Genomic DNA, 27,368 nt, shown 5'->3' on the forward strand with positions numbered 1-27,368 from the left:
AGTGACAAAAAAAAAAAAAAAAAAAAAAAAAAAAAAAAAGCAGTTTGGGAAGGAAAGAGCTTATTTCACCTTACAGTTTGCATTCCATCTTGAAGGGAAGTCAGGGCAGAAACTCAAGGCAGGAACTGAGGCAGGGCCATGGAGGAGTGCTGCTCTCAGGCTGGGTATATGAACCAGAACTACCTGCTCAGGGGTGGCACCACCCATAATGCACTGGGCCCTCCCACATCAATCATTAATGGAGAAAATGCCCCCCACAGACTTACCTGCAGGCCAGTCTGACAGATGCATATTTTTACTTGACAATGCCTCCTTTCAGATGACTCTAGCTTATGTCAGGTTGACAAAGAAAACCCTAACCAGCATGCCAAATTAGTAGGAAAAACACAACACAGTCTGTCCTACTAGATAAAAAGAAAAATGTCCTTGCTTATTCTAAAATATTCTTGTTGTTGGAAATCAGAACAAAAGAAAATCTCTGCACTGAGCGCCAATTAAGCACCTGGCATTTGGTGACTTTTTTAGTATTTCTAAATTTGACTTTAATTTTAGAGGCTACTTTATACAAAACCTAGAAGGTACACACACACACACACACACACACACACACACACACACACACAGAGGCAGTAGTGGAGCAGGAGAGATGGCTCAGCAGTTTTGAGCTCTTACTGTACTAAGGATTTGAGGTTGGGTTCTAGCATCCATTTTAAGTGGTTCACAACTCCAGTGCTAGGGGATCTGATGCCCTCTTCTGGCTTCTGCTGGTGGTACATGTAGAGACAAGCAGGTATGTGTGCATGTGCGTGTGTGTGTGTGTGTGTGTGTGTGTGTGTGTGTGTGTGTGTATGTGTGTGTACATAAAAATAATGAATCCACCGGGCGGTGGTGGCGCACGCCTTTAAACCCAGCACTTGGGAGGCAGAGGCAGGCGGATTTCTGAGTTCGAGGCCAGCCTGGTCTACAGAGTGAGTTCCAGGTTAGCCAGGACTACACAGAGAAACCCTGTTTTGAAAAAAACCAAATAATAATAATAATAATAATAATAATAATAATAATAATAATAATAATTAATAATAATAATAAAAAAATAATGAATCCTTTTTAAAAAGTTAATGAATGATGGCATTTCTCCCCTGCCTATCCTATGGTTCTCAGGTGTCTTTCTCAGGAAATAACCACCATTTCCAACTTCTACTGATGGGCTTTCCTGGAGACAAGTGGTCAGTTTTGTGCTATACACAGAGGTTTGGGTTTTGTTTCCTTTTTTGCTTTTTTGAGACAGGGTCTCAATATTTGATCCTGACTGTCTTATAACTTGAGCTGTACACGGGGCTGTCCTTGAGCTCACAGAGATCCACCTGCCTCTGTTTGCCAAGTGCTGGGATCAAAGGCATGTGCCACTGTGCCCCGCTCACAGAGTTTTAATGGTAGCTTTATATTTATGTATGATATTCAAAATTTTCTTCCTTAAATATATATCTTAGCCGGGCGGTGGTGGCACACGCCTTTAATCCCAGCATTTGGGAGGCAGAGGCAGAGGCAGAGGCAGAGGCAGGCGTGTGCCACCACCACCCGGCTGATAAATTTCTTTTAATTTTTATTTTTTTTTGTTTTGTTTTTTGATACTGTCTTTCTGTGTAGCCCCAGCTATTCTGAAACCCACTCCACAGACCAAGATGGCCTTGAACTCAGAGATCAGCCTGCCTCTGCCTCCCAAGTGCTTGGATTAAAGGTACCCAGCTGACCTATTTCTTACTATCTGCTTTCTTGGGAAGCCCAGCATACAACTGTTCTCTTTCTCCCTCCCTTCCCCTCCTTTCTTTTCGCTTCTTGCTTTATTTAATTCATATTAAAATTTCCCCAGGATGTATTACTTACTACGATTATGGATATTTATTTGATATGTTTTAAAAAGTCAAATACCAAACCAGGTGAAGTGACTCTTATCCAGTTTTGCACTTAAAGAGGTAGGAGAATCGTAAACGTTCAGTAGGTCAGCTTCAGCCACAAAGAGAGTCTGAAGTCAGTCTGGGCTACATGAGATCCTGTCCATAAAATACTTAAATGTTAAATGCTTATGGTCCCAGCACTCAGAGGACCCTGAGTCTGAGATCAGCCTTATTTCTGACAATCCGACAAAGCCCACACCCCTAACCCAAGTTAAATGCTGCTGGTGAATTTTAAGTGATTATACTATGGCCAAGCAGATCATATTGTTTATGCCAAAAATGGTCACTTAGCTTCTCTATTTCCTCCCATTGTCACACATACAAACAGTAATATAGTCGAATATGTCTTCTAGCAGTGTTCTCAGCCTCACTAATGCTGCCACCCTTCAGTACAGCTCCTCATGTGTGCTGACCCCAACCATAATATTATTTTTGTTGCTACTTCATAACTGTTTTTGCTACTATTGTGGCTCATAATATAAATATTTTTGGAGAGAAAGATTTGTCAAGGAAGTTGCAGCCCACACACTGAGAAACACACCCATCTTTCTTATAGAGTTTTTTATCCACAATCCCTTATCTATAATTCTAAAATCAAAAAAGCTTAGAAATGGAGACTTGGAGAGATGGCTCCGTGGTCATGAACGCTGGCTGGGTGGCACTGGTTGCCCTTCCAGCACTCACGTGGCAGCTAATAACCATCTCTTAACTCCAGTCCCAGGTGATGTGGTTGATGCCTCTTCAGGTACCAGGTATGCATGTGGTACACAGATATATATGCAAAGTAAAGCACCCACGCACGTTTAAAAAAATAAAATTAAAAATAAGTGTATTTTAATAGTAATTTAAAGAAGAGATCAGAAATTAGCAAATACTGTCAGAAACTAACCTAAAACTACTTAAAGCTTCATCCTTCTTAGTAATCCAGGCTGTCTTTGCGGCCCAAGCTGGCCTCAAATTCTCAGTTGTCTTCCTGCCTCAGCCTCCTATGTTGAGATTATTAGTCTTAAATCTTTTATTTTTCCCAGGTGCAGATTGAATTTGAACCCTCACTCATATAGGCAAGCTCTGTATTGCGCTTCCCATGTGCCTAGAGGTCAGAGGCTGATCTCGAGTGTATTCCTGGATTGCTCTCCCACCCTACAGAGTATCTTTTTCTTCCTTTTTTTTTTTTTTTTTTTTTTTTTTCTTTTTTCTTTTTTGAACAGAGTTTCTATGTATAGCCTTGGCTTTTCTGGAACGCGCTATGAGGACCAGGCTGGCCTAGACAATACCATCCGTCATTTGTTCATTTGTATTTTAAGACAGGGTCCTTTATTGAACCTGAGAACTGGGATTACGGATGTCAGAAGCCATGCCTGGGTTCCTGGGTTTAAGTAGATGCTGGGTTTTCGGAAACCAGATCTTTGTTTTGTTTTTTGTTTTTTGTTTTTCGAGACAGGGTTTCTCTGTGTAGTTCTCTGTGTAGGCCTGGCTGTCCTGGAACTCACTCTGTAGACCAGGCTGGCCTCGAACTCAGAAATCCACCTGCCTCTGCCTCCCAAGTGCTGGGATTAAAGGCGTGCGCCACCACCGCCCAGCCGGAAACCAGATCTTTAGTCTTGGAGGGCAAGTCATTTACTGACAAGCTATCTCACCAGTTTGTTTTTGTTTGTTTGTTTGGTTTGGTTTTTAAGGCTGGGAATCTCAAGGATCACACGCTGCTTGAAGTTGCTATGCAGTTGAGGATGAAGTTGGGTTTCTGACCCTTTGCCTCTAGAGTGCTGGATTACAGGCCTGCACCACCCCTCCAGGCTAGAGCTCTCAATGACTTATTTTTATTCTTTTGCCACAGGGTCTAGGTCGTAGCCATGGCTGGCTGGATCTCGCTATGTAGACGAACCTGGCCTGGTATTCACAGAGATCTGCCTAGCCAGTGCAGAACGACCACACCTGCCCTCAACTATTTTTAAGAAATCTGGCCGCAGCTGACAGGTCGTAAAGGAGTCTGCCCTGCATCCCAAAGGCGAGCAGGCTAACGGGCTAGCGGGCTAGCGCAGACACTCTGGGGGCGGAGCCCGCCGAGTGCCGGCAAAAAAGTAGGTCACAGAAGCAAAGTAGGTCTTTGTGCGGCTCTTTACGACACGTCGTGCTTGGACGGCTGAGGCCGTAAAGCAGGTTCGAGCCCATCAGGCCAAGGCCGCGGACCAAGCAGCTATGGCGGACATGGAGGACCTTTTCGGGAGCGAAGCTGAGAGCGAGGCCGAGCGCAAAGGTGCGGCGGACGGGGAGCTCCGCGGATGGGCGCATGGGGCGTCGGGTTGCTTTCCGGCCGGAGGCGCGGCGCCGGGCAACGTGATGCCCCCACGCTCTTGCCCAGCGCCCCCTGCATGCCCGGCGGTGCCAGCCTCTCCCTGGAGACGGGCGCCGATTCTGCGCCTAGAGGGTCAGGGACCGGCCTGGGCTCGTGGGGGAGTAGATGGGAGGACGTGTGGCCTGCGCCCCTCCGTGTACACCTGGCCGATTGAAGGGGTGGCAGTGAATAAGTGGAGATCTGTTCAATTGCCCATCGGGCGTGATAACGCCGGGTGTGAAAGAGCTAGTTGATGTGAGACTGTAGATGCCCCTGAAGGGCCTGGGAGGGATCAGGTTGGAGCTATACAGAAGGACTGGAGATGAATGAGTGCCCTCGGAGAGCCTGTGCAGAAAGCCAGTTTCCTTGTCTGTGATGTAAGAATGGGGAAGCTTGTGGGGTGTTTGGAGAGGAGTGACAGAGGATTTGGTGATGAATGAATGAATGAATGAATGAATGAATGATGGTTCATGGGGGGCGTTTCTGGCGCAGGTCTAGGAATATCTGAATTTGAGATATGAATGGAAGAGGAACGAGGAAAGATCCGAGATGAACTTCAGGGTTCTTGCAGCCCTTCAGGCCCAAATTAACAGTCATTTTCCTTTCCCCTCCCCCCAATTGTCGCCAACTCCAGTTTGTACGGAATTCCTCCAGAGTGAAGGGAGCACTAGGTAAAAGAGCAGCGAACTGAACTCCCCTGTGACGGTGCTACTCAGGATAAGCTTGGACTATGATAGTATTCAGTATATAAGCTGTACACTAGTTGCTGTCTCACAACTTTTGCTAGCGTGTTTTTCTTACTTTATTCTCCATGTCTTCGAGGCACAATTCTGTGTGCACTTTCCCACGAAGCGTTTCATTCATTCAATAAACAAGGATCTCTTGTCATTTCCTAGCTACCTCGCTAGGTGTTGGGGATGTAATCATGAGGAGACAGGTTTCCCCTCCCCAGCTTACATGAATGCTTAGTGCTTTTTGGGTCCACAGTTGAAAAGCATCGTTTAGTGAGTTGTACCTGTGGTGCTTTGTCATAGCAACCCATAGATAGCATAGGGAAGTGGAGTGTACAGATGATTGCGGTTCTGAGCTTTTTTTCCCCGCTCTTCCTTTTTAAAACTTCTTTTAAGGTCATGGCAGTTTTCTTCCATCTTACCATTGAGTTAGTGAGCGCTCTAAGATTTACTTTCAGGTCTGGTGTGCTGTCCTGGACAATTGCACTTGGTCTTGAAGTTGCTTTGGATGTGACAGGGTACAACTTGGTAGACCTGCCTGCTTGTCTCCCTCCCTCCCCACCCCCTTCCTTTTCCCCTCTCTCTTCTACAGGATCTGCTGTGTATGTTGCCTTCCTTGGCTTTATCCCCCTGGTTCCCCTACCTCAGTGAGTGCTGGTGTTACATATGTGTGGTTCCACTTTCAGCTAGTAGTTACTTCCTATGTTTTATTTCTGGTATACATTGATCTTGTGACTTGGTGCTCTCCTGATGCTGATAATAGTTTTTGTGACTCCTTTAGGGTTTTCTACATGTGAAACCATGCCTTGGTGATTAGAGACGTTGTACCGTCCCTTTCTCTTACCTAGTTAGTTACTTTGCTCAGGCTAATACTCTCTCTATGATGTTGAATGGCACTTGCAAAAGTAGATACTGTTCTTGACCTCAGGGGGAATATTTCTAGGTTTCTAGCATTATTTATGGTTCATAATTGTTGTCTCTGTAAAGTCTATAATGGCATCCCTACTTGCATTTCTGAATTTAGTAATTTGAGTCTTGCTTTTTTTTTCTTGGACAGTCTGCCTGAAGGTTTAATTTTGTTAATGTTTTTAAAGAATGAGCTGTTAGCCAGGCATGATGTTGCATCTCTATAATCCTAACACTCAAAAAGACAAGAGGCAGAGGATTGGCACAAGGTTGATGCTTGGTGTACATACCAGTTGCAGGTAGGCCAACAAAGACTATAAGAACTTATTTGATGGAGAAAAAAAAACCAGCTACTGGTTTTATTGATTATCTACTGTTTTTCTATTTTCTTTTCTGTTCCCTTGCTGCTGCTATTTTGGACTTCCTTGCTTTTCTCTCTCTCTCTCTCTCTTTCTCTCTCTCTCCCTTTCTCTCTTTTTCTTTTTCTTTCTTTCTTTCTTTCTTTCTTTCTTTCTTTCTTTCTTTCTTTCTTTTTTTTTTTTTTGAGACAGGGTTTCTCTATGTAGCCCTAGCTGTCCTGAAATTTACCTTGTAGACCAGGCTGTCCTTGAACTCAGAGATCTGCCTGCCTCTGCCTCCTGGGATTAAAGTTGTTCACCACTGCTTCCTGGCTCAGGCTTTATTTTCTTTTTCTGAGCTCTTAAGATGTTAAGGTATAGGTCATTGACTGAGATGTTTCCTTTTAATGTAGGATTTTCTTTTGAGTAAAACTGCTTTCCTTTTGGTGTAATGTTTTCACTTTCATTCATTCATCTGAAAATATTTTCTATGATTCCTAAAGCCCTTTAAATTATTAAAATTTCTTTGAAGTATAGTTGCAAGATATAAAACTCTCAGGCTGAATGATGGCTTAGGGTTCATGCTCCTGACTAGTACTGCCAGGTCCTGTTGCCAGCACCACAAAAAAGAAAAGGCGTTCTTGTTGGGCAGTCTTTCCCTGTGCACATTTGGATGCCTGTTTGTTTCTGTGGTTTCTGATGAAAAACCAGCTGTCATCTTTATAGAGGGTCCCTTGTATGAGACAATTCTTTTTTTGTTTGTTTGTTTGTTTGTTTGTTTTCAAGGTTTTGGCAACTTGATATGTTTAGCAGTGAATTCCTTAAGTTTTTTCAATGTTGCATTAATTCAGTTCTTGGATGTGTAGATTCATTAAACGGGTCATTATTTCTTTAGCTATTACTGTTGACATATTTGTTTTCCTATTTGTTCTCCACCTCTGCCTCCCTTCCAGCTCTTTCCCACTCTGATCCCTTCCACCGCCAGCACTAGGTAAGAGAGAAAGAAGGGAAACGGGGTGCAGATCTTTGTAGGCTACTTGTGTTTCTTGGGGTCAATGCAGTCTCTGTCATCAGGATATCTACAACTTCTTTTTGTCTCTTTGCTCACGGTTACTTAACAAACCGCAACAGCAGCCAGGAGCCGCACCTTTCTTGGAGTGCCCTCTGCTCTCTTGGGGCTCTGTGTTTATTCCCTCTACAGAGTCCCCAGAATGAAACTATCTGCAGCTGGCAAAAATCACACCCCTGCTAGAGCAGGAGAGAGTCATAGGTAATGGCTGCAGGCAAACTGACGCAGCCTCATAGTCCACACCTGGGATCAAAACAAAAGCATACTCATATAACATACCTGGGCTTGTAAACAAAACTGAAACTCACTACAGTCTTCTAGAACTCCATAAAGTGCATGTGGTGTTCCAATGGTACCTTGGGCAGTTTGTTTTCTATACTTTCGCTCTCGGCTCTGCTCGATTTCTCTTCCGGCTGGGACTACTACCTGCTGGTCAAGAAAGTGATCAAGATGAAAAAGGCGATTCAGGACAAGGGACTGTTGAAGATGACAGTGAGGAGGAGGAGGAGGGGCCTCTCCTCACAGTGGCAGCGACAGTCACTCTGAACCAAGTAGTGCTCCTTGTATCAGAATGTAGGGCTGCTTACTGTTTTATTTCATGTGTGAGAACTAGGCAGTGGAGGGGGGAGTGGATGAGGTGAAACACGAAGAGTTCTTATTTATTTATTTATTTATTTATTATTTCAGCTTTTTGCAACAGGGTCTCACACTGTAGCCCAAGATGGCCTGGGGCTCACTGTGTAGCCCAGGGTGGCCTCAAATTTAGGTTGGTCCTTTTGCTTCAGCCTCCTGGATTGCTGAGGTGATAGGTGTGGGCTACTGTGCTTGCTTACTGTGAGTCTCCTAATTTTTCTTAACTGAACTTTCTGGTTCTTGAAACTTGTCTCTGGAACAGTGAGAAAGTTGGCTTCAACAGTTTTGCCAGTTACCAAATTGAGATGGACTTCCAGAGTTCCTTACTCCTCTGATGTTTCCTTGTGTTTACGTGATCCCACAGATTCTGATTCTGGGTCTGACTCGGACTCTGACCAGGACAACGGTGCCTCTGGCAGCAATGCATCTGGCAGCGAAAGTGATCAAGATGACAGAGGTGATTCCGGACAGCCTAGTAACAAGGAACTGTTCGGAGATGACAGTGAGGAGGAGGGGGCCTCTCATCACAGTGGCAGCGACAATCACTCTGAACGGTCAGACAATAGGTCGGAGGCTTCCGAGCGATCTGACCACGAGGATAATGAGCCCTCTGACGTGGATCAGCAGAGTGGCTCTGAAGCCCACAACGATGACGATGATGAGGGACACAGATCGGACGAAGGGAGCCGTCACTCAGAGGCAGAAGGTTCTGAAAAAGCACAGTCAGATGATGAGAAGTGGGACGGAGAGGATAAAAGTGACCAGTCAGACGATGAAAAGCTGCAGAACTCTGACGATGAGGAGCGGGAGCAAGGGTCTGATGAAGATAAGCTCCAGAACTCTGACGATGACGAGGAGGAGAAAATGCAGAACACAGACGATGAGGACCGGGCCCAGCTTTCTGATGATGACAGACAACAGCTGTCTGAGGAGGAAAAGGGGAATTCTGATGATGAGCGTCCAGTAGCTTCTGATAATGATGAGGAGAAGCAGAATTCGGATGATGAGGACCGGCAGCAGGTGTCCGATGAGGAGAAAATGCAAAACTCGGATGATGAAAGGCCACAAGTCTCAGATGAAGATCGAAGGCATTCAGACGATGAGGAGGAGCAGGACCAGAAGTCAGGTAAAACATTCATGGGAACCTGGGTGGCTCGGTACAGATGCCTGGGTGCAGCCATGGTCCATTCTTGTTTCTTTTTAAAGATTTTTTTTTTTTTTCATGTGGGTGTTTTCCCTGAGTGCATGTCTGTGCACCATGTGCATGCAGTGCCCGTGGAGGCCAGAAGGGGGTGTTGGATCCCCTGGAGCAGGAGCTGCAGCCAGTTGTGAGCTACCATGTCCTTGCTGGGAACTGAACCCAGGTCCTATGGAAAAGCAGCCAGTGCTTTTAACCACTGGGCCATCGCTCTAGTCCCTTTAATTCCCATCTTTATTATCCTGTTTTTCATTTTTGTTTTCTCTTCTTCTCTTCCTTCATATTCACCTCCACCCTCTTGTTTGTGTGCAGTTTAATTTGTGTTGACATGTTTATAGATTTATGTGGCTACCACTATCATGATACAGGACAGCGTGTTATGAGACCTATTTTACAGCCACAACTCTGGCCTAACCTCATCACATACTCACCTGGTCCATCACTCGCTCTTGCCTCCTTGTGCCTCAGCCTCATTAGGTCTTTGCCAGGTTAGCTTTTCTTTTTGACTTAACATAATGCATGGTAGACGGATCCACACTGTTACCTGTATCACTGTTCTTTCCTACTCACTGCTGCACGCGGCATAAACAGTGTGCAGTTTCCCTGTAAAGCTTGGACGTGATCATATACACCGTCCTCATATACACCATCTGACTTTGCTCTTTTAGAATCTGCAAGAGGCAGTGACAGTGAAGATGAAGTCTTACGAATGAAACGCAAGAATGCGATTCCATCCGATTCGGAGGCAGACAGCGACGCCGAGGTGCCCAAAGGTAGCCCTTTCACTTCATAGCTCTGTGCTCTTAACTGTAGTGCCCTGCCAGACCTTGAGACTGCGTGACTCACAGAAGACTGTGTGTCTGTGCTCAGTGTACTCTGTGAAGCTCCTGCTGTTAGGAACCCGCTTCTTTGTTACAGTTTGAGTGAATGTATCGATGGGGCTGAGCCTCTGGAGGGTTTGGAATTGACAGCATGGTCAACCTGAGTAAGGATAGCCCTGGACTGACTGCCCTTGTTCCCCGTCTAACAGTGTAACATGAGATGAGTACTCTTTGACTGTGGGGTCCATGAAGAAGTCATTCCTATGAGCATGATGCTAAGGTTGTTGGAAAGGCGGAGCTTCACACGGTCATCTCTGAGATGCATTTGCAAAGGTTGGGTGACCCTGCAATGACGATGTTAGTGTGAAAGTTACAGCAGACATGATTGCGATAGATGCTTGGCCATGTGCAGCTGTTACACTGCTGAATGGTAATTAGGCATTCTCTAAAGCATAGATAAATTATCTTAAGGAATGCAGATATTTAGAGGATCAACTATAGAGATTCTGGACTTTGGAATCAGATGGCCCGATTGGTTTGGTAGGTAGATTTCTTTCTTATTTATTTTTTTTTTTTTAGAAAAATTTTTAAAAGAATTATTTATGTCATGTATGTGAGTACACTGTAGCTGTCTTCAGACACACCAGAAGAGGGCATAAAATTCCATTACAGATGGTTGTGAGCCACCATGTGGTTGGGAATTGAACTCAAGACTTCTGGAAGAATAGTCAGTGCTCTTAACCACTGATGCATCTCTCCAGCCCCCCAGATTTTTTACTAAACTCTTTTTCTAAGGTGTAAAATGGGGTGATGCAGACCCTCTTACAAGGCGGTGAGAATTAGGTAGTTGTGTCCATTGTTCACTGATGTTTCCTGAGGCTTTGCTGTACACTGCCAACACTCTAAGTCATCTCGTGCAACTTGCCGTCTGGTGGTGAGGGCATGCAGGCTATGAGACAAGTGAACCACATACATGTCCAGTAGCTGGCTGGTGACATGAGCTAAGAGGGGACTATGAGGAGGGGATAGGTGTGGTCACTTCCTAAACAGGAAATCAATAATGAACTTCCAGTGCTCTAGTCACCTTTTTTGTAGCTGTCCAGTGGCTGTGTCCTTTGCCACGTCTCTCTAACTCAGTCTCATAGTTTTATCCTAGACTATGTGATTACCAGTAATTCTGGCTTGTTTAGTCCAATGGCTCTGTAACTACTCTTCTGTCTTCCTGTTTCCTTGCTGTGCCAGCTCACCCTGCTGTGTTGGCTCACACACAGTATTGGATGGAGGGGGAAAGAAGAACTGCCTGTGCAGTATGCAAGCCTCTCCACATGTATGCCACAATGACTTTCTCCACATACATGTCACAGTGCCTGTCTCTTCATACACGTACCACAGTGCCTGTCTGTCCACACATGTCCCACAGTGCCCTTTTCTCCCCATATATGCTCGAGACTTGGGTTTATGCCATTTCCTGGAGCTGCCCCAGACATCTTGGGGATGTTAAAATGTGTGGGGAGCCAACAGAAGGTGGCTATCATCCTTGCAGCCATCTTGAGCCATATACCCTGACAAGAGACTTGTTTACAACAGCCTACAACAGCTGAGCACACTCTGATAACATCTTGTTTTAGATACCCAGGATCTTCCCTTGGGTGTGTGAGACTTAAAGGTGTGAGACTTAAAGGCGTGACTTAAAGGTGTGATTTAGAGACAAGACTTAAAGGCGTGACTTAGAAGTGAGACATATAAAAGGCGAGAGGCAGACAGAAGAAGGCACTTGGACTAGAGAACTCAGAAGAGAGTAACTTGGTACTTAAGACTTGGACTAGAAACTTGGAACTTGGAACTGGGAAAGAGACTAACAACTTAGAATTGGGATTAGGACTTGAGATTTATTACAGCTGGAACTAGGATTAGCACCTGAGGCTTGGTGCTAGGAACTTGGGACTTGGAGAGAAGAAGAGAGACTGAAGAATAAATGGGATTGAATCACACTCTGTCTGGTCTCCATTCTTCATGTCCGTCTTCACTCTTTCTCTTGCTGAACCCCGACCCGAGGACTGGAGCAGCTTGGGGCAGTGCAGGCTCTAACAATTTAGCCCCCAAAGCTTTTGGCAGTGCAGGTTCCAATATTGACAGAGCGGTCTGAGACTTTTGGCCCCCAAACGTGGGGTAGTGCGGTTCCCGACAAAAATGAAGACCAGGTGTTAACACTCTGTGTTTTTCCCTCTGCACTGAAGATAATAATGGAATCATGGATCTGTTCGGAGGTGCAGATGACATATCTTCAGGGAGTGATGGAGAAGATAAGCCCCCCACTCCAGGACAGCCTGTGGTAAGTGAAAGTAGTGTGAACTGGCCTATATTCAAGTGAGAAAGTCTCAGAGGGGAAGGATATCTCTCTCTCTAAGAAGAGAAAGTCATTAACTAAATTATAGTATGAAACTATAGCGAGTAGATGACTTTCTTGATTCTGTAGAAAGCATTTGGTTCCAAGGAGGAGAAGGGAGTGCTGCCACCATGAGGTCCCGGCCTCCCGGGGTGAGACCGTGAGCACCCAGGACTTGAGAACCTTTTTACCTAATTGTTTTTCTTATTCATGCAAGTAAATGTGTGCTTTGTTAATAATTTTTCCTTCATTTCTTTTATTTTTTAAATTTTCTTTTAGAATCAGGTTCTTGCTATGTAGCCCAGGCTGGCTTCAGACTCACCGTATGTGGATAACCTTCTCTGATGCCATTGGAGTGGCTACATAAGCACTGGCGGATTGAGCATTTGTCAGGGACACACTCGGAGACAAGTGTTCTCAGAAGCTGGGTACTGAGGCAGCTGGACTCTGCTTGCTTCTCCTGAGATGCTTGGAGATAGATGAATAGTACATCGGACTGAGGGTGCATTAGCCCCAGGATAGTATCTAAATATGGTTCTTCCTGGACTCCCAGTACTGGGAAGGCAGAGGCAGGAGGATTTTTGTGAATTTGAGGCTGGTGTAGTGAGTTTTAGGCCACCCTGGATGACAGAGTTAGGTCCTATTTGAAATGCAACAAAGAACAAAGTAAAAACTAAACAATGTTTTTTGTCCCCTTGAGTAATGAAGTGTGGAGCCTGAACTGGATGTCATCTGGTCCCCACAGCTCTAACCTTCCATTCTCTTACACTAGGATGAAAACGGCTTGCCTCAGGATCAGCAGGAGGAGGAGCCGATACCTGAGACCAGAATAGAAGTGGAGATCCCCAAAGTGAACACGGACTTGGGCAATGACTTATATTTTGTTAAACTGCCCAACTTCCTCAGCGTAGAGCCCAGGTAAGGACATTAAGATGTCTTCTGGGTGTTGGCTAGAAATATGTGGGTATTAGCTGGTCATGATGGTGCATGCTTTTAATCCCAGGACTTGGGAGGTAGAGCATGCAGAGCTCTGAGTTTGAGGCCAGCCTGGTCTACATAGTGAGTTCTAGGACAGCCAAGGCTGTAACATAGAGAAACCCTGTGTCAAACAAACAAACAAACAAAAAAAGTAAAAAAAAGAGAGAGAAAGAGAGAGAGAGAGAGAGAGAGAGAAAGAGAGAGAGAGAGAAAGAGAAGGGTATACAGGAATATATTTTGCTTACTTTCATTGAATTGACTAACAGAAAAATGGAAACTTCATTAATATGTCTGAAAAAGTAAAAGAAGCATTCCACACCAGAAAAGCATTAGTGAGCCTCCTGATTGTGGCTGTTGTTAGGAATTTGATACTGTCTTAGGAATGAGTAGACAGCAAGTCTCCAGGATGCTTAGTAACTCCTGCAGCCCAACAGCACTGCAGTGGGAAGCTGTGGGAGTCACACTGCAGTTGAGCCGTGTTGATGGAGGTCCCTAAGTCAACACTCACACACCTGAGGCACTTACACGCTCCCCCACGAGGACAATGATGCAGGAAGCCGTGGCAGATATGGTCTTTTCTTTGGAAGACTTATAATATGAAAAATTGATAATTTTTTCTTTTAGACATTGTCTCATTATATAACCCCAGCTGGAGTGGAACTCAGTATGTAGAGCAGACTAACTCCCAGGGCTGCCTGCCTCTGCATCCCAAGTACTGGCATTAAAGTGTGTGCCACCACACCCAGCTGTTTGGAATGTTTAGCAGCCTTGTTTGTATATTATTTCAAGTAATATATAGCAGCATCAAAATTTTAAATTTTAGTATATTTTGAATACTTCTTTCAAGTTGAACTTTAGGACACATTTGATATATGGCTTATAATGACTACATTATGGCAGTATTCTTTATAAAATATTAATAGCATATTTTAAAAATATTTCATAGGCCTTTTGATCCTCAGTATTATGAAGATGAATTTGAAGATGAGGAGATGCTGGATGAAGAAGGGAGAACCAGGTTAAAACTGAAGGTACCTGCAGACTTTGCTTTTCTTTTTACAGAGTCAATCTGGTAGACACCAAGTCTCCAAGACTTGGGCTTTGAAGATGGTTTTTGTGTTTCTTGTTCTGTCAACTGAGTGTGAGCCATATGTCTTCTCAGAATCCTTGTGGAGCTGGGGATTGAACTCTCAGCCTCTGCTTGGACTCTTCCTGGAGGTGCATCTTTGGTGTCTTACATGCTGCCTGGGGGTTGAACCTAGGCCCTTGCCTTGCAGTTTACACTTGGGTTTTGTTTGTTTGTTTTTGTTGTTGTTGTTTAACTTGAGGCAGGGGCTTACTGTGACCTTAAACACATGACCTTACCTCCTGCAACTCCTGAATGCTGGGATTACAGGCATTTGCTACATGCCTGACTAAGGGTTGAGCTTCTTCATTTTCCGTAGTACTGTCTTCTTCACATACGACAGCTTCATGAGTGCCTGAGTAACACTGGTAAAGATGGTTCCTGTCTAAGGGCACAGTTGTCTAGAGCTGTTCTGTGACCACTGTGGAAATGCGGAGCAAGTGAGAAAGGGGATGAAATGTGCCAGTAAATTGTTCAAGATCATCCAACGGGTAGGTTTAGACTGATGGGTGGTTTGGACTGTCTCTGCACTGCCAGCTCATCTATTAATATTGGAACATGTGTATATTGATTTAGAGTTAGTGCTGTTTTTCATGGCTACTTTAATGCCTCTGACATAATTTTTCTGCTTTTCATTCCTTCCATCATTTATATAAATTAATGTGGTGGTTCTTTGCTCCTTTTAACTTAATCATTCTGCACTTTTCTGTTTTCTGTCATGATGCAGCAGTGAATGGCAGTATAGCCATCATGTTCCGGTGTAGAATCACAGGTTAGGCATCACTGTTTTGTTCCAAAACCTTAAGTATTTCAAGCATAAAGTGTCAGAGTTTAATATAGCTAGCTCTCCTTCAGACTCTCGGGCTGTGATTGAAAGTATCCCTAGATGCTTTGTTTCTTGAGTGATGGTTGAGACAAGGTGAATAGTCTTCCAGTCAGTTGGTGGCATAGTTAGTTCTTTAATGAACCAGGGCCGAGCTATGTGGCTCTGTGAGGTTTTGTGTCTTTAGAATATTTCCATGTGCTTTATTTCTGTAGAATGAGACTTCATTGTGTGTTCTCAAAGACATCTTTCAAAATGTCTTCTTAGTTGATAATACCTGTGCTGGTTTGAATGAGAATGATCACCAAAAGCTTATCTAGTTAAATACTTGGTCCTTAGTTGGTAGAACTGTTTGGAAAGGATCAGGAGGGATGGGATGGGGTTGCAATGGCGAAATCCTCCAGTCTGCCTTGTCTGACATTTTCTTACAACCCTGATGGGTAGACCAAGGGCTTGGGAGTGATCCCATAACTATCCTCTGCTGTGGCCTCCCAAGTGACCTCCCAGGCCTGGGATGTTCCCATATATCCAATTCCTTAAATTTTTAAAATCACATATATTTATGTGTTTGTTTTTGATGTGAGTGTCCACAATCTACCCTATTGATGGGGAGGTTGGAAGACAACTTTTAGGAGTTGGTGCTTTTCAGCAAGGCTTTGAGATTGAACTTGGGTTTGTTAGGCCTAGTGGCATGGCATGCACCTTTACTTGGTAAGCCATCTCACTAGCTCCATTTAAATTCTTACTAAAATTCCAAGCCCACATGAATACAGGAGGGAAAGTATAAAGAATTATTAATATGCCTGTCAGCTTGACCACTCTTATTTCAGTAGATGGTTATGACATTTTCTCAGAACTGCTGTCACGTCTGATGTTATCAGGTCTTTACTTAGCTGACTCAGTCGTCACTTAGTGAGGAACTGGTACCTGGGAAAGCTGGAAGCAAACCACTGGGCTTCTGAGCGTGGCTGCACAGAAAGCTGTGGTGCTGAGGCTGATGGCAGAGGAGGAGGGATGCATGGGCGGACCCAAGTATTTGCTTCTCCTCCTTGCCATCCTCATCTTCATTCAACTCTGTCCTTTTAGCCCAGGCTGGACTCCGGCCCGCCGCCCTCCTTCCTCAGTGTCCCATGTGCTGGAACACAGGCCTGCACCACCACACCTGTGAATGAGTGTACTCCCCCTATATGCTGTTATTTTAGTGTTTCCGGGATGTAGTGTGATAAAACCCACACATTTGATGTGCTGTGTTCTCCTGGAAGGCCCATCAAGTTTTTAATTTCTATAGTGGTGACTCGTTTTCTAAATGTGGCATTTGCCTATCCTGAGTGATGTGATGAGTCCCCACACATGTGGAGAGGGGGTCGGTAGGTAGAGGGTCTTGGTCACACTTTCAGTGTTTTTTAGGTCTGTGAGACCACTTACTCTCCATACGTGTCTTACTTCAACCTCCTTAGAGGCTCACACTCCGTCTCTTGCGCCTCAGAGCTTTTCTTGTGTTTGTGATTTCCCCGGCATGTGCGGGCTTTGTGTGTGTTCAGTGCTCTGGCTGTGAGCTCTGGTCTTAATACTCATAGCACCAAGGGTTTCAATGTCATCTCCTCTTGCCGTTAATCACCCCAAGAGGGTCTCACTGTTGTCCGTTCCGTCACCACAGGCACTTATCCTCCGGCTGTGCATCTCTCCAGGGGAATCCCCCAGGCCTGCTTTCTAAGGCTTTGTATTTTAAACCAGGTAGAAAACACTATAAGATGGCGGATACGCAGGGATGAAGAAGGAAATGAGATTAAAGAAAGCAATGCACGGATAGTCAAGTGGTCAGATGGAAGGTGAGTGCAAAATGCCTGGCATTGAACACCCAAAACAGGGCAAGAGAAGATTCCAGGCCCGGGCCTTACTCGGGGGCCACTCTTGTTAGAGTGTCCCCATCAGTTGATCCCTGTGACTACACAGAAAACCAGAGAGAAATGATCCTTGGAGCTTGTTGGTGTTGGGGTCCAGGAGTCACTCCACAAACTACACGAACACCAGTCTCAGACAGGGATGGTTTATTGAAGGCACACTCTAAAACTGACTAATCAGGGCCATAGCTCAGAATTTGCTCACTGAGGCTACAACCCCAAACATATTTTTAATGTCAGACGTGAAAGCTAAACCCGCAAAACCCACAGTGAGTTCACACACAGGTGCTGGAAGGGCTGCCTGGTGGTCAGCCCTGACTCCAGCCATTTTAGACACAACAGTTCATATTGACCTTTAGTTTGACGGGTCCTACATGAAGATTATAGTTGTGGAATTTCTTCTTAGATTAACAAACTTCCTAACATACAGAGCATAACAGGGTATGTGGTCAGCATGACCGTGCTCTGGGCCAAGTTGTTTTTCTGTGTTAATGACTGGCAGGCATATTACAGCAACAATAAGAAATAGCTGGTGGCATGGAGCAAAATGGCTACAGCTATACTAGGGCAGGTGGGAGACAATAAACTAACATGATGTAAGTTTAGAATCGTAAACCCTCCTCTCAGCCCCATGAATTCTACTCAAATTGTGAGGAAAAGTATTCTTCACTGGGAACATAGTGGGGCTGGACCTGAGTGACAGCAGGTATGGCTTCTGTCAGGTCATTTTTTCCCCAGTATGATGATTTTCTTCATTCTGTGTAAAGAGGGGAACTGATTGATTCACATTTTCAGTAATTAAAGCTGTACGGTGAAAGCCTTTGATTTAATATGTGAGGTCTTTTTTCTCTTCAGCATGTCCCTGCACTTAGGGAATGAAGTGTTTGATGTGTACAAAGCTCCACTGCAGGGTGACCACAACCATCTTTTCATAAGACAAGGTACTGGGCTGCAGGGGCAGGCCGTCTTTAAAACGAAGCTCACCTTCAGGTAAGTGCTCTTAGTAATCTTGCTTGGTTTTTGAAGCCCTCCCCCATCTCCTCCCGCCCCTCCTCCTTCCCTCTGTAGCTCAGCCCAGAGGTTAGTTCTGGTGGCTCAGGCAGCTTTCTCAGAGGCTGTGTTGTAAAACACAAAGTTGCTATTTTAGTTGCTTGCCAGGAATCCTAAAGTGCTTGTCTGTGCTGGTCAAATGTATCCTTTTGTTTTCAGTAAAGTTGACTTGGAAACAAACTGATAATTAGGGCTTGTGTGTACTAGTGTCAGAGGAAAGGCGCTGAGTTGGGGGATGTGAGTGCTGGGGCTGTCGGGTCACCTCTGTGCTGTTGCGGCAGGCCTCTGGGAATGTGCCCCCAGGCAGATTAGAACACCCTGGGCACTTGTAGTCACCCTTCTCTGGGGATAAGCAGACCCCCTTCCTGGGTGACAGTACTCTGTAGGGAACACTGACTTTCTTAATTGTAGTGCTTAAACTGTTTCTGCTCGTGACCTTGGACAACTCTCATTTTGTGAGATTGTCTCAGTAGGTAGCTGTGATGAGGGAGGTGCAGGGTGATGTGCGAGCACATGTTGGGCACTAATGCTGCTCAAGCCTGGCTGTTTGCTGCCTCTGGGGTCCCGCTGTACTACAGGCTTCATCCCACCCCATACCTTTCTGTTTTCTGAGATAGTTTCTCTGTGTAGATTTGGCTGTCCTAGAACTCACTTCATAGACCAGGCTGACTTTGAACTCAAACATCTGTGAGGCACTGCCTCTCAAGTGCCCGGCTGGCTCCAGCTTTCTCTTTTTCACTTTTCTTATCTCTTTGAGCTAGAGCAGTGCTTTTCAACCTTCCCAGTTCCTCATGGTGTGGTGACCCCAACCAACCCCCGACCATAGAATTATTCATATCTGTGATTTTGCTGCTGCTATGAATCATAAGGTAAATGTGTGATACGCAGGATATCTGATGTGTGACCCTGTACAAGGGTCATGCAACTTCTGTGATAGTGTCATTAGACCTCTAAAGGGGTCACAACTGACAGGTTGAGAGCCACTGAGCTAGAGGAAGGAAAGTCCCGTCCTCTAGGTAGAATATTCAGTTTAGAGGTCTGGCCCTGTAAATTGTTCTTTGGCTGCTGGCTTTGTGTTTTTGTGATGTGGGTATGACTGGTTCACAAATATCCATGAGAAACAGCGGGAAGGTTTTGTTCATTTCTCACAGGCCTCATTCTACAGACAGTGCCACACACAGGAAGATGACTCTGTCACTTGCAGACAGATGTTCAAAGACACAGAAGATTAGAATCTTGCCAATGGCTGGTCGTGATCCTGAGTGCCAGCGCACAGAGATGATTAAGGTACGTTGCCTAGGTTTTATCCTGGAACGGTTTTGTGTATTAAGGACAGATTGCCCAAACCGCCTGTTTGTCTGTTCATCATCTCTGGTTGGACTTCCCTTCCCTCCTCCAATGGCACGAGCTAGGTTCATTTCCTAAGCTTTTATCAAGTAGAAAGATGTGCAGATGCTGATAAAATAGATGCAAGCTCTTGGGTTGTAACGTCCACAAAACTAGTCACTGAAATAGCTGAGTTTCCACATATCAAATACCCACTAAGTCATCTACACTAGCTTATGTCAGAACTCAGTGGACAGGCTAAGGAGAGGATGCAGCAAGCCTCGAGCAGGGTCCCACAGAGGAACTGGGAGTTTTGGTGTTTGGTATAAAAACCAAAGGTATAAAGCAAGGTATAAAGTTTATTCCACGTAAGCCTAACAACCCGAGTTTAATCCTCACACCTCCATAGTAGAAGGGTAAAGCCAGTGCCCATGAGCTGAACTACCCCAACAGTCAGAATAAATAGGATACAATTCATTAAGAAGAAAAAAGGTTTCATGACTAAGAATGTCCAAGAGCAAGGGAAGCAGCAGCTGATGAAAGGCCTTCCTGTGTTCCATCATGGTGGAAACTATCCATGGCAGTGTAGAGTGAATGACAGCAGCCTCACTTCTGTAATGGTCAGTCCCGTGACAGCCCATCGGTCCATTAATTTACCACTTAACCGATAAATTAGCTAATTGGGATTTAGCTTCCAACGCATGGAATTGGGGTCACTATCAAACCTTAGCAGATGGCTTATTTGCTTTTTTGCAGAAAGAAGAAGAACGCCTGAGGGCCTCCATCAGGAGGGAGTCACAGCAGCGCCGGATGAGAGAGAAGCAGCACCAGCGGGGGCTGAGCGCCAGCTACCTGGAGCCTGATCGCTATGATGAGGAGGAGGAAGGCGAGGAGTCTGTCAGCCTGGCTGCCATTAAAAACCGCTACAAAGGGGGCATCCGTGGTGAGTGTGGGGTAGAGCTGCGGCAAGTGTGTTTGCCCGCGCATGCGCTGACTGCCAGACATTGCACAACTTGAAGAGTCTGTGTTAGCCAGGCACTGGTGGCGCACGCCTTTAATCCCAGCACTTGGGAGGCAGAGGCAGGCGGGTTTCTGAGTTCAAGGCTAGCCTGGTCTACAGAGTGAGTTCCAGGACAGTCACAGCTACACAGAGAAACCCTGTCTCAAAAAAAAAAAAAAAAAAAAAAAAAAAAAAGTTGGTGTTACTGAGTGTCTCCTGCTAGGTCTCAGTGTAGTGTCACCATGTAGTTGTTTGAGACCATCCTGAAGGGCGGCTTCCTTCCAGCTGTTTTGTCTTTGGAGTCCTTCCTTGCACGGCCCCCTGCTGTCCGTGTCCTGGGTGCTGGGGTTGCAGGCACATGCATGTATCAGGCCCCATACAAATTTACCCCTGGACCTTCTGGTTTCCAGTTTGAAAAGTTGACAATTTTTGTTTTGGGGAAGAGTCTCATTCTAGTCCATTTTTCCTCAAACTTTTCAGCAGTCTTTCTGCCTCAGCTTCTCAAGTGCTGGTCTGTTCTAGGCCTTAACTTGCTTGCTAAGCTAAGTTGACAGTTAAAAAGAAACCCAGCTATTGAGAACACATGGTGCTTTCTTCTGCCCGTCAGCTTTGCAGGGTCTTCCTTGCAGGGTCTGTTTCATAGTGCTTGGCATTCATTTAGCACACACTGAATCCAGGCACACACGAGACAGCTTGTTTGATCTCTAAGCTGTGCTCTGATGTATTCCCTTTTATTGGTGAGGCTCTTGGTTGTAAGTCTAGTCCCAGAAGATATGATGCCCTCTTGTGGCCTCTGCTGGTACTAGGCACATACATGGTGCAGAGACATGCATGCAAACAAAACACCCACACATTAAATAAAGTCAATAATGTATTTTTAAAAAAAGAAAGAAAGAAAAGCAGACTCAGAAGATGGACTGGATTCCTGAACTTCCTCTGCCTCAGTGTCCTAAGTGTGAGATTACAGGCATGCATCACCATGCCCAGGTAGTTCTGCCACCTTTTTTTTTTTTTTTTTTAATATTTATTTATTTTATGTGTATGAGTACACTGTAGCTGTCCTCAGATACACCAGAAGAGGGCATTGGATCTCCATTACAGATGGTTGTGAGCCACCATGTAGTTGCTGGGAATTGAACTCAGGACCTCTGGAAAAACAATCAGTGCTCTTAACCAATGAACCATTTCTTTAGCCTCTGCCACCTTTTAACAATGACCTCAGAAGGGCTCTGTACCTCTGTGAACTTCTCGTATGTTGTCTGGAATAAGTCAGCCTACTGATGGTGCCTGGACCCTGGGGTGGGGAGTGACAGAGTGCGTTCCGTGCATGATGCCATGCATTTGTTCGTAAAGCTGCTTTTCTCACCTTGTCAGCTTCGAGCAAGTGACTTATTACTTCTGAATGCCATTTGCCTTATCTGTGAAATGAGAAATGAGCTCTGCTGATGCTGTGTGTTGTGTTGTGTTGTGTTGTGCTGTGTGTGGCACTGGGTACAAAACTCAGGGCCTATGTTTGGTCCCGGCTGAGTGATAAGGTTTGCCAACACCTAAGTTTCCCTTTACCTGACTATTGTCTTGCAGGGCTGTATTTGTTCTGATGGCCTGTTATACCTTACCTACCTATTCTGAGACCCTAGTACAGTGGCTTTCTTTATGTTGCCAATGCTAACTTATCACAGAAATCTTACCTGTAACATTTTTCATGCAAAAATATTAGAGATGCATTCAAGGAATAGGGCATTTAATATCCAGTTTATCAAAGATTTAAACCAGGTAGACAAGGTCAGTGGTCCCCAGCATAGTCCGGCACTCACCTAGCAACGACATGGGGAGCTGCAAGGCATTCTGTTTGGAAAGAATAGGCCTGGTCCATTTTAACATATTTAAAACAAAAGAAAAGTTACACTGGGCCTGAGGAGGCTTGCCGTGCAAGCATGAGGACTGGGGCTCAGATCCCCAGAACCTGTGTGAATGGTAGGTGGTGTGATCTGGGGGGTACCTGTAGTTCAGCTTTGGAAGGCAGAGACAGGAAATCCCCAGAGTGAGCTGGCTGGAAGACTAGCTGTATTGGTGAGCTCTAAGGTTGGCAGGAAGACCCTGCCTCACTAAATAAGCTGGAAGCTCGGCTGAGGCTGATCTCTCACGCCTCTATGTGCGTGCGTGTGCACATGTACACAACATGGAAGAATGCGACAAATAAAAATTAGTTTGTTCCTCTGTGGAAAATGTACAGAGAAAACTGAAGATTTATTGGAGGGAAAGTCCAAGAATGAATAGATTCTTCAAAAATGAGTCCGTATAATTGCTTTGTTTTCAGAGGAACGGGCCAGAATCTACTCCTCAGACAGTGATGAAGGCTCAGAAGAAGACAGAGCTCAGAGATTACTCAAGGCGAAGAAGCTCAACAGTGATGAGGTGAGCCACGCACCCTGGATTCCAGGCTTGCCTTGTACTTAGGACTTGGTTCCTGGGATGAGGAGGAGCTCCAGGACAGACACAAATGACTTCTTCAGAAAGGTCCTAGTCCACAAGCTGCATGGGGTGAGGCCAGGCTTGGGCCCACATTTGTAGAAGTACCCGCTCAGTTCATAAGGCTCTGACTTTGTCCTGATTACTGTTATGTGACAAAACTTTCCCTGGGGAGACACAGCTCTACTCACCCCAGATAGCGAACGCATGACAGACCAATGTCTGAACACTGCAGGCAGCTCAACAGGTTGGAGTGTCCTTTCCAGGTCTAGGACCACCTGAAACTATCCCAAAATGAAGTCTCTCTAGATACCTTGCACAATGGAAGCGCTTGATTTGGCCGTGAAGCCTGACAATGCAGTTTGGTCTGTTCACACTGTAGCACAGAGTACACCCCCATATACTGCACAAATATTTTAAGTTTGTGGACCCCTGACTCAGAGAACCAGTGCTAGGCTTCTACCCCAGTCTGTTTTTACACAGAAGGCTTTGGGCCCTTGGCCGCTGTCCTGCCTGCCTGGGGTGGTCACATAGCTCAGTGTCTCTGAGGAGCCTGCTCCACGCCCTGCTTTGCTCTGCCTTCTTGCTTTCGCTGAGTTTTTGGCCCCTGGTGTGTTTTTGTTTTGCTTTACCGTCATCATTTGCTATTTTCAGTGAGAGCTGTTCTAAGTACTGGTCGGCCATGTTGTAGGGAGTAGATATTTTCCTGTTTTGTTTTTGAGCTAATTTACTCATTTTGGGCTTTTTTTGAACTCTTTTCCCATGTGAAGCAAAAGTACATTCTTAGGTTATTGTTGAATACCACTTGTAGTATTTTGTGATATTCTTGGGAGTAGCTCACTACAGGCAGAATTTAACGTTATTCTGCAACATATTTGTTGTGAGTTAAATGAAGTAACATCTCAATAGTACATTCACAGTGTGATGAACAGTTGGCAGACGGGGGCTCTCCTCTAAGCAGATGCTTACTCCTTGGCGAGCGGAACTGTGAGAATTGAGAAGTGCCGTGGAACTGTTTATGCCTGTAAGAGGTGTGCCTGACAGCTTCCCCTGTGGCTGGCTGGGCTGGGAACAGTGCAGCCCTGTGCCTTACCCCGCCTCTGAATGACCGTCAGGCTCTCTTACAGCAGCCCCTCCTCCAGGTCCCCCAGCACTCTCAGAATCTTTGTACTCTGTTACCTTTCCTGATGAGTGTTTCACCTCTGCCTCCAAGTCTCTGCCTCTTCCAGTGAGGCAGCTCAGTGGTGGGTGACAGTAAAAACAGTTGAGAGGAACCTTCTTGCTGTTTTGCATAACAAATCCCCTTCAAAGGCCAGGAGCCAGCCTGTGCTTCTAAGACTAGGGGATGTTCAGGTCTCAGGATGCCCTCATCAGGAACTATTGCTTTGCCAGAACAGGCTTGGAGGGTAAGGGCAACTTAGGGTACCCCATGGTGGTTCATAGCTTCCAAGAGGCTACACTTAGTGAGTTCCAGGGCACCTGTGCCCTGGAGTGAGACCCTGTCTCAAAAAACAGATATTGGGGTGGGGGGGGGTTATCATCAGCTGCAGCATTGAATTTGAGGGCTACCCATACTTCCAGTTCCCATTTGCATGCCATGGGGCAAGGCAGCTGTCTTCCCTGAGTCTGTCCTATGGTCCAATGCCTTATAACTGCTGCCTAGGAGAGTCACTGCTGTAGTCAATACTGCAGGATGTGGGGACATGGTGACGTCCAGGTTGACATGGAACGCTGCCTTTCTTTACCCAGCTTAAATGGAGAACAGTGTAAAGAAGGGTGCTTTACCCAGTGCCATCCCCTTTGCTTGTAGTAAAACCTGTGGGAAGCCTCTGTTTCTTCCTTTAAAGACAGTGAAATGGGAAGAGTGGGACGGCCTTGTTCTCTGTTCCCTGAGGGGACTAAGAAAAGGGAACATTGAGTTGAACAGATCAGATGGAGACTGGAGAGCAGAGGTGGGAACCGTTAATCAGAAGGGCCTCGCTCCCCTCTTCTGCCTCTCCCTTCTGGAACCCGCTTAGTTGCTCTGCTTTATGTCACAGCTGCCTGTGTCTGTAGGAACCCATGTTCATGACTGTGTAATCAAGCTCGAGTTTAGTCTTGTTTTTATTGCTTCAGTATGTATGGCACAGGGGCATGTTTCAGCTGTGTTCAGTAAGGCAGCATTCTGTGTGGTTATCCTGAAGGGCTCCATTGTAGTTCTGGGGCTACTGTGCTGTGGTTGCTTATAGCTTCTAGGGAATCAATCGGTCTTGGCAGGCTTTCCACAGCTGCTCAGCCCTGACAGTGAGCTGGACCTGGTGCTGTTTAGACTTCCTTGGGCGAGCCTTGACCTTGGGCGAGCCCTGACCTTGGGCTGATGCTGTACCTCGTCAAACAGCTTTTGAAGAACATACATTTTTAGAAGTACTATGCCAGTTCTTTCAGCCACTCAAATCTAGTATCTTCCACTAAATAATTTTAGAGCTAGACACGAAACACAGTGTATATGCAGGCATGTAATGTGTTTGTAAGATTCTTTAATGAAAAGAAAAGTTGGTGTTGCCTATCTTGATGGGGGCCCAAGAGAAGGATCTGGGTCTACTCTAAGCTGGGGAGTGGAAAAGGAGGTGACTTGTCACACCCTGGAGGCACGATCCGTCTTCCAGTATTGTTACTGGGTTTGCTTTACTGCTGCCAGTTGGGGTGTTCTTGTGAAGTCTCCAAACTTTGTTGAGCCCTCCGGTGGCATTCCCAGTCTACAGGCATACATTTGGGATAGAAAAGCAAGAAACAAGTGTAGAGTGTTGCCTGTCCTCAGAGGCTCAGCCGAGGAGATCAGGTACAGAGCGCGAATGTCATGTTGCATCTTGAAGCGTTCTGCGGCCTTCCCTGACTCTGTGTCCACAGAAGTTGTTCTTATGGTACTAGGGACTCAGTCCAAGGTCTCACTCATCCTGCTAGCAGCTGGCCTCTGGTCTGTGGAATCCAGCTTCTCATGTCTTTAACTCAGGTGGGGGGTGTGGTTTGTGACAATTCTGAAGTGTCAGCCAGTGTCAGAGTTGTTGAAGGGAGTTGTTGACTAAAATGTGAAGCTGAATTCTGCCTGTCAAAGCTGCTTCCTTAGAAAACCTCTACGTGATGTTGCTGTTAGAGGATTGTGCAAATGAATTGAATAGATTTTAATAGATTTCATAGAATTTAATAGATTCTCTGCTTGTGTATATAGGCCTTTGAGGACTTTAAATATTTTCTCAAAAACATTTATGATGTTTTTAATATATCCAAACAAAATTATTTTAAGAATTAATACTAAAATAATGAATTTTAGATAGGGAGGAGAAGCTGAATGCTGAGAAAAGAGTTACTGTTGATCAAGTTCCTGATCATGGGGGAACGTTCCATCAGGACAAGTGAAACCGGGCGCATGTGCCTGCGTGCGCCCATGTGCTTCCTTGTTCAGAAGAGTCCTAACCTTTTCTAGAGTAGACTCCATTGCCCAGGTCCTTGTGGTTTCTGTGTCTAGAGTGGTTTCCCTGTACAGGACAATCCACTGGGCTTGAACTCTGCAGTTATCTTGTCATTTTCTCACTATTTATTTATTTAATTAATTTATTTATGGTACCACTTGCAGACTTGCCTGGGCTGGAACTCACTGTGTAAATCAGGCTTGTTTGTACCTCACAGAGATCCTCCTGCCTCTGCTTCCTGCATTCCAAGTGCTAGAATCAAAGGCATGTACCACCATGCCCTGCACCACTGTGCCCTGCACTTTTTTATTGTAGGAATATAGAACGCTTCACAACTTGTGTGTCATCCTTGCACAGGGACATGCTAATCCTCTCTGTAGCATCCCAGTCTTAGTGCACGCGCTGCTGCTGAAGTGAGCCACTGCGGGACTTTTAAAGTTTCTTTAGTAGTGAGTCATTCAACTTTGCTGTTTGATAAACTTCCCTAGAGATGGTTTGACTTTCAGACTGTGAATGTTTTTATCTGTTCAGGAAGGTGAATCTTCTGGAAAGAGGAAAGCAGAAGATGATGATAAAGCAAATAAAAAGCATAAGAAGTATGTGATCAGTGATGAAGAAGAAGAAGAAGAAGACTGAATTACAAACTGAATGCATTTTATATATTTATTGTACAGCTTGTCTATAAATACAGTGTAAACATGAGTTATTTTGATTGAAATTAATTGATCTGTTTGTGAAATTTTAATTGTAATAAAACATTTAAGGCAAGTCCCTATGCCTGAGAAAGCTGCTTTTCCCAGAAAAAAAATTAAAAAGCTAGCTGACTTTGCAAGCATTTTAGAAAGCCCAGGTGGATTTCTTTGTTCTTTTCTACCTGCTTTCT

At 45.2% G+C, this 27,368-nt stretch overlaps 1 protein-coding gene and 1 non-coding gene across 3 annotated transcripts; one reads left to right on the forward strand and one right to left on the reverse strand.

Annotated features, from left to right (window-relative positions):
* Window positions 1–4,037: 4,037 nt before the first annotated feature.
* Window positions 4,038–27,253, forward strand: Leo1 (LEO1 component of Paf1/RNA polymerase II complex). Of its 2 annotated transcripts, none has more exons than XM_034509348.1 (12): window positions 4,038–4,206; window positions 8,326–9,087; window positions 9,828–9,932; window positions 12,218–12,312; window positions 13,139–13,284; window positions 14,291–14,375; window positions 17,028–17,122; window positions 18,050–18,184; window positions 19,396–19,531; window positions 20,327–20,513; window positions 22,888–22,985; window positions 27,017–27,253. In XM_034509348.1, the coding sequence occupies exons 1-12, from the start codon at window positions 4,149–4,151 to the stop codon at window positions 27,119–27,121; spliced, it is 2,007 nt and encodes a 668-aa protein (XP_034365239.1). In that variant the 5' UTR covers window positions 4,038–4,148; the 3' UTR covers window positions 27,122–27,253. The 2 variants fall into 2 exon arrangements, with proteins under 2 accessions (XP_034365239.1, XP_034365240.1); XM_034509349.2 differs by having other exon boundaries at window positions 4,060–4,206; window positions 27,021–27,203.
* On the reverse strand, window positions 26,799–26,904 carry LOC117713267 (U6 spliceosomal RNA). The gene has a single exon (XR_004607431.1). It is a non-coding gene; the product is annotated as a U6 spliceosomal RNA (small nuclear RNA).
* Window positions 27,254–27,368: the final 115 nt, after the last annotated feature.

This window comes from Arvicanthis niloticus, chromosome 7, assembly GCF_011762505.2.
Source record: "Arvicanthis niloticus isolate mArvNil1 chromosome 7, mArvNil1.pat.X, whole genome shotgun sequence".
Classification (NCBI taxonomy): Eukaryota; Metazoa; Chordata; class Mammalia; order Rodentia; family Muridae; genus Arvicanthis; species Arvicanthis niloticus.